This window comes from Chamaea fasciata, unplaced genomic scaffold, assembly GCF_029207755.1.
Source record: "Chamaea fasciata isolate MVZ Bird 193981 ecotype frontalis unplaced genomic scaffold, bChaFas1.0.hap1 SCAF_1, whole genome shotgun sequence".
Classification (NCBI taxonomy): Eukaryota; Metazoa; Chordata; class Aves; order Passeriformes; family Sylviidae; genus Chamaea; species Chamaea fasciata.
This window is the reverse complement of record NW_027094086.1, coordinates 75,280,601-75,294,816: the sequence shown is the minus strand read 5'-3', so window position 1 is coordinate 75,294,816 and position 14,216 is coordinate 75,280,601. Positions and strand designations below refer to the sequence as shown.

The window sequence follows — 14,216 nt, the reverse complement described above, 5'->3', positions numbered from 1 at the left end:
AGTCCCTAACCTAATTATGTGCATTACAGCTCACACATTCAACTGCTCATTGGTTGCTAGTCCTAGATTTTCCCATCCCAAACTCAAACTGCACACAAACCTTTTAAACCCTGGCAGGCAAAACATCAAAGTACAGGAAGATCAAAGCCAGAAAACCTATTTACTACTATTTTTTTTTTTTTCTGAAAAAGACATCTGAACTTTCAATGGCTGGGAATGAAGCATCCATTTCTTCTCTCACATTAATGTTTATACCAGAGTGCTTTCAGTAAAATCATTCATATAAACCAAGCTCAGGAAAAATCAACAGTGAAAAAAGGAGAACTGGCATCCATCGAGTATTCTTCTTTTCCATTAGCTAAATTACAAAACCTATTCGGGAAGAGCTTTCCATCAATTTCTGTTCATATCCTTCATGGTATATGACAGGAAATCAGAGGAGTAATCTAGAATGGATTCAAGTTTAATCAAAATCCAAAAGAGTTCCCTTATTTGTAGTTTATCCTTTCCACTGAAACCTCACCTCATCCTCCCCCCACTTCTAGATTCCATCTTCCCTTTTCTGAGGAGAGGGGGGAATTTTTGAACAGTGACTGAAGGGAGTGTCACAGAGAGTAAGAATCTGGGGCAGGGTGAACATACAGTCATCCTCAAATGTTTAAAAAAAGAAGTGGAATATTGGTAAGGGAGGATTGCCTCAAACCTGCCATGGCTGTAATCGTTAGGGGAGTGGGATTATATTCTCATTATCCTACAGCTGGTTAAACCCAAATTTTAACATTTTAATTCCAGTGTGCTTTCTGAGTCTTATTATCCCATGGTCACTTTAAAAGTGCATGAGCAACATCTGACTCCTTCCCAGGGTTACCTATTAACTGTTTGGACTTAGCTAGATTTGGATGCTGGACAGGACCGCCCACATTGCTGAAATAACTGAATGCTAGCAAGGGAAAGCAAATTGCCACTGGCTAAGCTGGGCATGGTTTTCGCAAGTTTTGGGCAGTGTTCACTAGAGCAGCAGCTTGGCATCCTGCAGTGACCTGTAAAAAGGGTGAGTATAGGAGAAACTCTCTCATTTGTGCCCATCTCTCTACCTCCTTTTCCTTGCAAAAAGGCTGGTTTTACTCCTGTGGACTGTTTAGATTTCCTGTTAGGATTCCCTCTGCTGGCTCTGTCAAAACCAGGGAAGCAAACCACTACTACTCAGCCTAGGAAAGCATGAGATGCCCAAGTGACAGTGGGAGGAGTGCTCATTCACTGTGAGCAGCTGCTTGCACACGTGGGAGACAGCTTTCTATACCTGCTTTCCAGCACACAGAGAACACCCAGTTTTGACCAAGCCTTTTTAGGACAAATTTTTATTCAGCAGCACAAAACTAAAGCAAGAGAACAAAGTATTTCTCCAGCCTTGCTGCAACTACTTCGCTTTCTTTTCCATGTGTGTTTCAGGTTACTAGAGGAGCCTGTCTCTTACCTTTTGCTCTCTCAGACTTTCAGAGACAGCACTCAGTCAACGTTTAAGCTGGGCTTATTATTCAGGTAGGTCTGTCTGGCTCTGGGTTTTTATACATAAGAGCATAGAAATATCACTAATTAGCATAAAACTAAAATGTCCTTTAGAAAAATGTTAATTGCCTATGCAGAATAACATTCTGAATGTTTCCTCTCAGGTGCTAGAGAGAGCATGTGGAATAAGAAAAATAAAGTAACTCCTTTCCAAGGCTATTTGGGGAAAACATACAGTAGACTTGCAATCCACAGTCAATGTTATAATTTAATGCCATAATTTTGTCTTCTTTAATCTCAGAGAAAAAATAAAAAGACACGTTGACCTTCAAATGAGACTCCTTTTCCCATCAAAAAAAAAAACATTCTAACGGGGTAACTCGAGTTTGAAACAGATGTCAAATCCCAATTCAAAATTATTATTCTTGCTCTTGCAATAAAAAAATATTTTATTTTACACACTTTATCCTGTGAAACACCTTCAACGATTCCAATTTTTGGCTCTTGTTATTCAGCAACAGATGCCCAAGTGACAATTCTCACCAGGCATGCCCCCCAGAATTCAGATTCCCAGCAGTCACATCAGCTATTACACACATCACCAGCTCGAACATAGTGCCACACTTCCATCTGGAGCCTAGGGCTGGCCAGCTAGGTAGTAGTGCAGATGACAGGACAGCATGGTATAGATTTTAAGTATGTTTCTTGGATATTTAAGATGCAGATGTAAGCCATCAAATTCCCATAGGCTCCGTTGTGGTCTTAGAAGCTTCCAGCATTGTGACAACAGCAACTTACTTCCATTTGTTTTTTTAGGATTTTGGGGGATTTTATCATAGAATCATGGAACGTCACGAAGTTGGAATAGACCTTAAAGATCATCTAGTCTCACCTCCCCTGCCATGGGCAGGGATACCTCCCACTAGACCAAGCTGCTCAAGGCTTTATCCAGCCCGGCTTTGAATGCTGCCAGGGATGGGGAATCCACAACGTCCCTGGGCAACCTCTTCCAGTGTCTACCCATCCGCACAGTAAAGAATTTCTTCTTAATGTCTAACCTAAATTTCCCCTCTTTCAATCTAAACCCATTACTCCTTGTCCTATCACTGTAGCTCCCGACAGAGTCCCTCTCCAGCTTCCCTGCAGGCTCCCTTCAGATTCAGGAAGCTTGCTATGAGGTCTGCACACAATCTCCTCTTGTCCAAGCTGAACAACCCCGACTTCCTCAACCTGTCTTCGCAGGGGAAGTGCTCCAGTCTCCTTTTCAACTTGGCGGCCCTCCTCTGGACGTGCTCCAGCTGTGCTTGGCTGTGGCACATATACGCGAGGAGGAGATGGAGGATAAGTCTCACTGGCAACACCTTCCGGTGGGCTTCACCTTCCCAAATCTAGGAAGCAACCGGGTTTCCCAGCTTTTCCCCAGCAGGGAATCGGAATGCTCATGCCGGTCTCTCCGGCAGCCCGGGGAAACTTCCGCCAGGGGCGGCAGCCCCGCACCCTCCGCTCCCGGCGCCTCCCCCGCCCGCCGCCGCGGCCGCCCCGTCCCCGCCCGCCGGGCACCGCCCCCGCGGCACCTGCGCGGAGGCGGGAGCGGGGTAACGCGGGGGCAGCGCTGCGCTCCGCCCCGGGCCCGCCTCCGCCGCCCCCGCCCGGCCCCAGCCCCAGCCTCAGCCTCAGCTCCAGCTCCGCCCGGCCGAGCCGCAGCCCGGCGGCCGCACCGAGCCATGGCGAGCGCGGCGGTGCCCGCGCAGCCCCGCGAAGCGGAGGCCCCGCAGGAGCGCGGAGCGGCGGCGCCCGGGGAGACGGAGCCGACGGAGGTGTCAGGCGGGGCCGGGGCGGCGGCGGTGCTGGGAGAGACGGGGCTGGCCGTGGGCTGCTGCATCGCGGCGGCGCTGAGCTGGGAGCGGCCCCTCCGCAGCCTGGGCAGCTTCGTCTGCGCCAACCTGCTCTTCTGGTGAGCCAGCCGGGCCGGGGTGGGCGCCGCGGCCGGGACCGCCCCCCGGGATGGGAAAGCCCCCGCCCGGCCCGCACCGCCCCGCCCGAACCGGGCGTCTCCTCCCCCCGCCCCGCGCTTCCCTTGGCCCCCGGCAGCAGCGTTTGCCCCCCTGCCCTCCTCTCCCGACCGCTCTTGGCGGGGAGCTGACCCACGCCCCCGGCGTAGGAAGGTGCCGCTTTTCGCTTCACCTGCGCCACGGCATTCCCTGCCCCCAGCCGCCGCTCCGGGTCCGGCCATGGCCCTCGGGCTGAGGGCATCGGCTTGGCCGGGTTCTTTCACCGTGGGGTTCTTCCCAGCCTCGCACACACGCACACACACACACACACCTTCTCCCCCATATCCCGCAGCATGATGCGTGATGATGATGGTGATGAGGAGGAGTCTCAGATGGAAGCTGAGCAGGGCGGCTGCAGGACACCCCGCCGAGAACTCGCATTTGTCACAGCCGAGATGAGCCGCGGGCCCACATTTCTGTTCAGAGTTTTAAAACCTGCTGAAATCGGGCCCGAGCCCATCGGTAGTGCTGTGCCGATGCCCTGGTCCGGTACTTTAGAGTTCACTTTGGGAATATGTGCTTTTCCAGATTGGTGGCCTACTTCGTGGAGTCTGTGAAGTGGGCACAGCCGGAATGTTACTGCAGTGCACCAGTTCTCGTTTTGGACTAAGCTTTTTGTAGTCGGAGACAGTTTCGTTGTATAAACCCCAGAGATTGACATAGGGATGTGTTCATTGTTGTGTTTGTCATGTCTCTTCTGTTAATTTTTTTAGGAAAAAAAGTTGTCTTTCTATGTGAAACTTCAGGGCTTTCCCATGATCTTAGGTTTTGCCAATGCCTATGATTTTTGCTTTCTGATCTGAAATGTTGTTGTATGCCTGCTTGATCATGTAGAGCTGTTTATAAGTTAGTGCACTGTCTAATAATACTGCAGAGGCTCTTACAGCTGACTAGTGTTTCCTGTGGCTAGAACTGCCTCCTTTCCTCTTAAGCGAATAAGAGGTAAACAATCAGTGCAGTTGATTAATAGCAAACTCCTCTTGGTTCTCTATAACCCTAACAAGTGTGATGTTTAAACATGAGGTCCAAGTTATAGAAAGAAAACTTTCTGGAGCTTTGTGCTGCACAAGAAAATCTCTGCAAATATTTTCAAAATGATTTTATCCTCTTTGATCCCAGGAGCAGAGTGTGCGTGACATCTAATTTAGGTTGACTTTTATTATCCATCTTGCTCTTAGGTATCCATGGCAAATTCTTTCATTGGGAAAGTTACACGGTTTTGCTCTCATTTTTTGCATACTTCAAGGGTCACTTGTTCTTTCAGCCATATGGAAGAGTCATAATGCTTTATATTGCTTTTCAACGTGGCTCTGATGAAATTTTCAGGGACAACATCTAGCAGAATACATTTCCATGTCTCAAGGAATAGTAGCTGCTGGGCAACCTGTTGGCTATTATTTTGCCAGATTTGATCAAAAGCAAGGTACACAATGCCTGCATTATTCAATGCCTGTAGGAAGTCTCCTTTGGTACCCTTACTGGCATCTTGGTATGTGACCAGTATTTGAAGTTATTTTATCAAAATTTCATAGCTCACTCTACTCTGTTACTTTCAAGGTAAGTCAAAACAGCAAAAGTCAGGGCACGGATTGCTCATTTTAATTTGGTGGTATTGTACCTCAGAAGGAAGCTTGTTGTACTAGTGCCAGAGAGTTTTGAGAGGTGTAGACAAACTAGGAAATGCATAGAAGCGGGAATGATGACCAGTAAACTTCTGTGGTTTGAGAACATCAGGAAAGATCTCATTAGCAAACCCATGAAATCTCACGCTTTGAAAATTAAACAGTCATTTAAATCTAAGGTCACATTTCTCTGTTTGGTATTGGGATCCGTGAGTGTTTGTAGCACAGTGTGTTTGCTGCTTCTCCTTTTCTTGTTTGAGATCCAGCTGGTCAGCCTGGTTTGTGATGAGTGAGACAGTCACTATGCCTTCAGGACTGGGAACAAGTGTCCACCCCTGGTGCCTTGTGAAGTCTCTCTTAACAGGGCTTCGTGCTGGCTGGAGCCTGTAGGTAGAAGGAGCATTTCATAGTTGCTGTTTCATGTGCCCCTTCTTTCTTTGTTGTGTGTCTACAAGTATCCCTGCCCCATAGGGGGACTCTCAGTGCCTGCAGTCTCTAATCAGGATATCTTGGAGTTGAGAAGTCTGCATTGCTGGATGGGAGGCTTCTCCCACTATAGCAGCAGCAGCGTTGGAGGTAGAGGGAGATAGGGGAGGTGAGGTTTAATTTTACAGTTTTCTGAATTTTGGAAAAGCAACACCAGGTCCTCTTCCCATCCATTTAATTTTGTTGGGACTGTTTTCCTCACGGTTAGTTTAGTTCTTGTATGTACACCCATCAAAATACTTCATGTGTAAACTGTTGCAGTTAAAGCTTCTGAGAGTGAACTGCTTTTCTGGTGTCCCAGGATTTTTTTTTTAATGTATTCCATTGTAGCCTCTTTTGTGTTAAAAATCTCTTAGCCATTGTGCAATATATAAATGCACTTTTGATGGCTACTACTAAGATATTGTTCTTGTAAGTACAAGAAATTTACTAACCTAATTTCATTCTGATTTCTTTGATTTATTGTCAACTCTATTTAATAAGAAAGTAGTAAAAGTAGACACAAATCTGGCTACTGAAAAAGCATTTTTCAGTTACCACCTCCATTATTTTTTCACTATGAACAGCTTTGAGCCTCTTGCCCCAAATAAACCTGATTGAAAATCTTTAAAATGAACAAGGGTTAAATATGTATACTATTTTGCACCTAACCATCTGAAGTATGATTTAGATTCTTTTGCTGTATATAATTTGCAGTCTGAAGAAAAAAATAACACAGGAAAACAAGATTTTTTTCCACTGTTTTACACCCATTGTATTGAAAAAGTGAGTGATTGGCCCAAGAACACAGAAACTGTGCTGGTGCTAGAAGTTCACTCCAGGTGTTCTAAGTTTTAGGCTGTTGACTGATAACTTTCAGTCTTAGGTTTAATCTTAGCTAAATATTAACATTCAGACCTAGATTTTTAAGCTATCATTCTATCCTAATTATTATTTTTTTAAGCATGGAATAGAAGGAATAGTGGCAACTTTTTGTTCTCCCAGTCTATAATTTTAAATTGCTACAAGGTCAGAGGAACAAGTTTATTTTCAGTACTTCTGTACTGTTCATGTGTTTTGTAGTTTGCAGATATCTTTTTCAAATATGTGTTTTCTATCTGCAGGTAAATATTTCAAACCTAGGTACATTCATGTCTGCAAGGTCATCCCTATATACACCAGTTGCATCTGTTCACCAACTGCCCAATTTCCTGATTTCCCTAGGATTTTTTGTGAAGGGTGGCCTCAGAAATACTAAGATGTAACAGATCTTTTTTCTTTTCCTGTCTCCTTGTGGAACGAATTTCTTACATTACCCTATTTGCTATTCTCTTCACCAGCCCAAATCCACATTTTTCTTTGAGGATTTTAGTGTACCTTCTGACTGACCTCAGAAGGTATATTCGCATGTTCCTGCAGGTCTGTTTTTAACAATGTTACGTGATGTTATTGTGCTGGCTCAACAAAGTAACTGACCAACTGAGTAAAATGTAAGTCTCAGTCCTTGATTTAGACAGGTGTGCAGGCCTAATTTGCCATTAAAAATAGTCTTTTGTCATCATCCATACTCATATTTTTTGTTTTTGTTTGGTCTCAGACCTAGTGAATATTTCCATTGTCTGAGAGAAACAAGAGAGAAAACAATATTGCTTATATCTGAATTGTCTGTGTACATTGCATTAGGTAAAGATTGTGTATTTTCCAGACAAAACAATCTAATTACTCTTTAAATGTTAGTAACAAAACACCCAATTCAGAGTTTGGAGGCTTGGTGCTTTTTGTTTTTAAGTATCCAGTTTGTTTTAGGAGTTGTTATTGAAATGTTTGTTTTGTTTTAAAGTATCCATTTCACTTTAAGATTTGTTGCTTAAGTGTTTCTTACTTGAAATCTCTGCTTGGCAGTGAAAAAGTATACCATGAAGAGATCTCAAAGTACTTTTCATTCACTCATTTATTCTTTCTGTGTAAGAAAGCAGTACTAAGCTAAACATTTCTTGCATGTGTTTGCACAGGACTTGTAAATGCTACTGCTACTACTATGCCTCGATGCTTGCCTATTTAGTAAGATTTCTGCCCTTTTAGAGAGCAGTGTGCAGCACAATAAATGCTTGCATTTTTATTCTTTGTTACAAGAAAGAAACTGACCTTTAAGAGATGCAGCAGCCCCATTTTATATATTTGTGGACTGTACATTTTTGTTCACTATTGGCACTGACCGTGGCTATCACTGGAAATGTTGTCTAGGGGAACTACTCAGACAGGACATTCTTGGTCACAAAATGTCAAATTAAGTGAGAACTGGAATAAAAGAAATCTTTCCAATCAAAACATGAAGAAAAATACGTGAAAATTAAGTGAGCTGGAGTAAGGCAGGGTGTTGATATTCTGAGACCAATTTGTAGTATGCTGGTCTTCAGACCACTGAATTAAATTTGTAGTATCTTCCAATCAGGAGAACATATATGGATTTTTCCTTATAGCACCCAGAAGTTAAATATGGTTTTGAATGTGGGAAGTTTTGGCCTTTGGCTGTCTTTGTTACAGGAAATCTTAGAGCTGCATTCATAGTTGTTTTGGGATTACTTTCCCGAAATCCAAAATATCAGGATAACACACAAGCAAATACTCCTGCCTTAAATTCTAATAAGAGTTTATGTCTGATCACTCAAGTAGGAATAGCAGAGTAGGTTAAGTATTGATGTTATTCTTTTGTAATGATAATACATTCATTATCAGAAAAGAGAAGAAAAAAATTCTGGCATAGTCAGTTTTGAAATTCACTTTGCATTCATGTGAATGGGTTTCTTATATGGTGACTAGTTTGTTTCTTCTAGTCTGATAGTCCTGACATATTTAATTTGCTGCCTTTTTCTAAGTCTTTGTAACTTACTGGTATTGAGATTTATTTTATTACACCTAGCTATTGTACAGCAAATTGCTGATATTTCTTCAAGCTTAAAAAAATGTTTGTGGTTTGTTGTTTTTTTTGCTTCCTAGAAGGTGGAATTCTAAAATATTCTTCCTCAAGTAAAGCTAAAATTCCAACCTCAGCACAAACTTTGATACAATTTTAGGGTCTACTTGTTTTTACCCAGGCAGTTTTAGGCTTATGTTCACTTTTCCAATACAAATTATGAAAACTTTTGAAGGCTTTGAAGGTAGAAAAGTGGAACAGAAAGTTAAATTCATTTGATTTAGTTAGCAAAAATAATTAAAAGCCATTAACAGCTTTTTAGTGACAGTTTGCGTACTTTTGGCTGAGAGATTAGTTTACAGGAATGAAAATTGACATTGTTTAAGAGCCAGACAGTGTTACATAAAAACCTGGACAGCTGACAGCATTTTTCAACCAATAAGGTGAAATCAGAATCAGTCAGAAAAGAAATCAAGTGGGGTAATTGAGGAAAAGTGAGCATTTCTGAACAATTTAAGATCAAATCTAGCATGAGAACTTTATGGAAGATGGAAATCCAGAACAAAGGAGAATAGAAATGAATTGCAGCATGGCTTGTGTTTGTTCTGTCTTGCTGAAACGTACATATGCTGTGTCTAGTTGTTTCGAGAGAGAAAATATAATTTCTTTGTGTATTGCTTCAAAATAATGAGACCTTTCAAACAGTAAGTAGAATTTTGAGAACAATGGACATTTTAGGGGGATATGCCATGCTCCATGGTAGATGTTACAGGATTAATGAGAGCATTAAAGAAAAGGAGATTTAGGGCAGCACAGTAGAGAGGTGCTACTGCTCAAACTGCTGCTACTGTATGAGAAAATGGGATTAAGATTTCTTCTGTACTTTGCCAGAGCACAGGTTAATTAAGGTCATCTGGGCATTTGTCTGCAAAAACGAAGGAAGCAAGGTTATTTGATATTATGTGTTTAAATCAAAATAATTTTAACTTCCATGGAAATATCATACCCTGTTTTCACTGATGTAACAGTAGAATTTGATGTCATGATAGAAGGTGTGTAATGTAGGTCATTTAAACCTTCTCCTTCTCAATTGTTTTTTATGTGTCTGAATGCAACAGGTTGCAGTAAATCTGATCCAAAAGCACAAATATTGAAACATGATTCTAACTGCTGCATTCCTCAAGAGGTTTCCTTGCAAATAGTCTGAGAATTTTGCAATGTGAAATTATTAACTTAATCCTATTTCCCAGACCACCAGTATACTTCCAATGTACCCGTTTATAAGCACATTTGTCTTTGGTGATTAAATGCAAAGCATTGGAATGATTTTTCTATTTTTTTTCCCTTGGAGACATACTATTTTTTGTTTTATTTAGACTTATTTTTAAGTTTAGGAGCTGGTTTCTTGAGTTGAGGTAGAGAAAATACACAATTTGAATTCCTATCTTATGTGTTAAGTTAGCATTTTCCAGCTGTCTTTGCTTTTGCCCTGAAACCTGTGCACAGACCTTTCAAAGAACTTACCTTTTACAGATGGGGCTGTCAAAATAACAGTAATTTAAATTTCTGGTAGTCTGTTTCTTAGGACAAGAGGTTTATTTATTATTCAATTTTTTTTCCTAGTAAGTTCTAGAAGGTTTTCTAAAAAAACCTCATTTGGTCTGTGCTTTCTGGCTGAATAAAAACAATTCTAATCTTTTCAATGAAACCTGACAAATAAACTCTTTGAATAAAAGGTTGATGCCTGAGCTTTCTTTGTCTTAACAAAGAAAGAATAATAATAAAAAAAGGATGCAAGATTTAGGATAATAAGCATGTCTTTTCTGTTTGAGTGTTACTTTTTTAAATTATTTGTTTATTTTTTGTGTACCTAGTGATAGAATTTTTAAATTTCTGGGTGCTATCCAATGGAACACTCTTTGCTAACTGGCATATAGGTTACAAATCAACTGCTTTTCAGTCCTTCATTTTACTCTGATATATCTCAAATACCTAAGTTTTTTGGATAAAACTCAGTCAGAGAAAAACTTGAAGTGAAAAATGGTGTTTCTTTCTAATTTATGTCTTTTCCGACAGTTTTTCTCCCCTAAATTAGATGTGACCTAAAACATTTTTAATGTCATGTTTTTAAGAAGCGTTCTGTTACAACATTTCTCAGGTTTTCAGTTAAACAGATATGCAGCTTTCTAAGTTCAAGATGCCAGGCACCCAGAGTGCTGGTGTGCATATTTTATATTTTAATTAACATAAGATGTGGAGTAAATGCTTTTGAAATTATTTTTTTCACCAAATTGTGCTTTTTGGAAGGCTGGGTAAGCTTTTTAGACTGAATTTAAGACTTTATTCCTTCTAGAATCTTTGACAGCACATATAAAGATGTGGATTTTTACATGTAATTCCCTCTCTTCAACACAGAGTGTGCTGTACCAGTTTTTGTGTACTTTTCAGACATTCAGGTTGACAATTAAATATTAGGATATTAATACTAATAAAATTGTACCAAATTCTATTCTATAAAGAGATTCTACCAAAAAAAAAATTGTTCATAACTTACTCTGCCTTAAGTGAAAATCTACACTTTTTGTATAGGAATTGGGAAGGGATTTTTGCACTGTAAATCTTGAACAGTTATCTAAATACTTTGGCTCAGACCAGGTTTCATGGTTTTTGCTAGGATGGAGTTATTTTTCTTTCTGGTACAGTGTTGCAGTGCTGTATTTCGGATTCAGTATGAGAACAAAGTTGATACTAAACTGATGTTTGAGTTGTTGCTGAGCAGTGCTTACCCTAAGTCAAGAACCTTCCAGTTTGCCATGCTCTGCCAGTGAACAGGTGCACCAGAAGCCAGGAAGGAGCACAGCCAGGACAGCTGAACTGAACTGGCCAGAGAGATATTCCAAACTACCGTGTGTCATGCCCAGTGCACAACCTGGGAGGAGCTGGCCTGGAGCTGCGATCCCTGATCAGGTTGGGCTGAGCATGGTCAGTGGGTGGTGAGCAGTGGTAATGTGCATCACTGGTCTTTCTGGATTTAATTCCTCTCTCTTTTTGTTGCATCACATTTCATTTATTATTATTGTTACTCTTATTAACTTCATTTCAATTATTAAAGTGTTCTTAAGCCCCAGCTTTTACTTCTTTCTATTCTCATTCCCATCTCACCAGGGCAGGAGAAAAGTGAGCAACCTTAATTGCCAACTAGTGTTATACCACAAGATGTACTAAAGGAACAATAGGAAAAATACTGGATTATTGAGTTCTGACTTCCAATGTTTTGAATGCTCAAGTCTTGGATTTCCATATTTGTGGATTCAGAATTTTGATATTTGCAGAGGCTAAGTATGAAAATCATTTATATAGAAGAGCAATTCACATAAAAGGGGTAAATTTAATAGACATAAAAAGCAGGATTCGCAAACCTGCTTTGGAATGGTTTTTTTCAGTTAGGAGAGTTTAAGCATTAAATTACCTGTAAATAAAATAGATTTGAATATATTTTTTTCCTTCTTGGTTCACAGGAGGGCAAGCAAAATGATTGACCCAGTGATCAGTAAGGGCACAAGACTTCTGATGCTACCTTGACCATGTATTTTGAAACTGTTGTTTAGGTACTGCACTTCATGCTGTAATTAGAAGAAAAGAAGCCGTCTTCCCCTTCCCCAGAGCTCTTGCTTGAGACAGTCACCAGAATTTATTGCAACCAGACAGGTGTTGATCACTCCTGCAGTAAGCATGGAAAGAATGGTCTACATTCAGCTCCAAGCAGGAAACAGTTACCACCAGGAAACAGTTATTACCACATCTTTTCCTTACCCAAAGGACTTCACTGTAGATGTTTGTCTGAAACAGTGTTGGGTGGTCCCCTGTAAGAGCAAAGTACACATAGCTTTGAAATTAGCAGTTCAGTATTCTCAAAATGTACTAGAAATACTTCCTGTCCACTGGAGAGGGCCATTCTCTATGTGGTTTATGTCATAGGCCAGTCTTGCATACCAGTGGGTAATTGGAAGAAGACCAACTCTGGCTGAAAGATGTCAGATTGTCACCTAAACATTTTTTGAGGAAACAGTTATATACCAAACTGTGCTCTTTAGAACTCCACAGAATTACTCTGAAGAGTTTAGCCTTTGGTTTTAAGACGTAAATATGAGTTTGGGGAACGCAGAACTGAAGTCTAGAAGTCACTCATGCAGCCAATAAATGTGTTGTAAAAGCTTATAGTGAAGCAAAGCTCCATGCTCACATCTGTGTTATTGACAGCTTTCATTTATTTATGTGGTTATCTCTGGAATTCGTCTAAGGATACATGGTTATTAAAAATGTACTTGCTAAGGCTTTCCAGAAATAACTAGCGCTGGCTGTTGATAGTCAAAATAATTCAATTTTTGATTAAATGTTTTCTTACATTTTATGTTTACAAAGTGCAACTCATTCATAGTTCTAGAATGTGTTGCAAAGAACCCAAAACCTTAACAGCTGAAACGAAAGAATCAAATTGATTTATTTAACATTTGAAACAAGGTGGTAGGCCTGTGCCTTCCCTGTATCTCATGATACAATTAAAAATAGCTTTTGTCATGCCCTGTAAGTTTTCATTATGTTTACTGACTGTAATATTGTATGATATTATTAACCTTCAAAATTTCTTAGCTGGCTTATGACACCTGAATAGCTTTGTACAATCCGGTTTGTGCAGTTAATTGTCCCAGGTACTCTGGGTCATTTCTGGTGCACTGTGAAATACCTGCATTTTGATACAACAAATTGACAGTATTGACAAATGGCCATCCCATAACTGGATGAAAGAACTGGACAAAAGATGAGAAGGAGGAGGTACCTTAAGCTACTTTTCTATCTTTAGGTTCACTGTTGTGCAGCTGAAGAATTTCCACTTTTAATAGTGGAAGTTGTCAAGTTTTGATTCTTACTTGTGCAGTTTAGAACCATTTCAGTACAGCTGCAGTATAACCAAGCCCTGAAACAGGAACTGTTGTGCCTTCAAGTTCTAAGGTCAGCATCTTACCGAAAAATATTGGCAACCACTTCTAATAGCCTAAAATAGTCACAGAATGAAAATACCATTCAAGTTGGTAGGGACTTCATGAGGTCTCTAGTATGATTTGCAACTCAAAATAAGATCAGTACTTAGTTGAAATCAGATTGCTAAGGGTTTTGTTTTCACAGCCATCAAGGCTGGAAATTCCACAACCTTTGTGGACAACCACTGCTTAATTATCCATTGATATCAGTCCTATTTTATTTCACAAAAATAGTTTCTCAATCTTCCACAGTGGAGTTCAGTGGTAAGCTTGGCTCCATCACACTTACATTCTTCCTACATAGAAGAGCGTAGGTTGGATGGACAGCCGGAGATCAGCTAGTCTGGCTTGCTCCAGTGAGCTCCAGTTGGAGTACACAGCTCGGGTTCTTACACAATTAAGCTTTTGAAAGTCCTGCTCCATAGTGGTCTGCCACCTGCTTAGCACCTGCAGTAGCTCTTTCACTTGAGTGCTGTGACCAGAGGACATCCCTCACAGCAAGGCCACTGTTGCCGTCAGTGCAGGGGACAGGCATTTTTCGCAGCCTCAAGGCCAGGTGGCCGTATCCCACCCCTGGGGCTGTGTCTGAGTGAGGGAGTGCCTGTTTCAGTCAGTGACA

General features: G+C 41.0%; 1 protein-coding gene and 1 long non-coding RNA gene across 2 annotated transcripts in view; both read left to right on the top strand.

Annotated features, from left to right (window-relative positions):
* The first annotated feature begins 967 nt into the window (after positions 1–967).
* Positions 968–2,557, top strand: LOC136291380 (uncharacterized). Its single transcript, XR_010721509.1, has 3 exons — positions 968–1,051; positions 1,450–1,539; positions 2,323–2,557. It is a non-coding gene; the product is annotated as an uncharacterized lncRNA (long non-coding RNA).
* A 283-nt stretch (positions 2,558–2,840) lies between these two features.
* RETREG1 (reticulophagy regulator 1) overlaps positions 2,841–14,216 on the top strand; it is a 64,774-nt gene continuing 53,398 nt past the window's right edge. Inside the window, 3 exon segments of the mRNA XM_066186397.1 lie at positions 2,841–2,912; positions 2,914–3,060; positions 3,063–3,460. Of these exon segments, the coding sequence (XP_066042494.1) occupies positions 2,841–2,912; positions 2,914–3,060; positions 3,063–3,460 (617 nt within the window).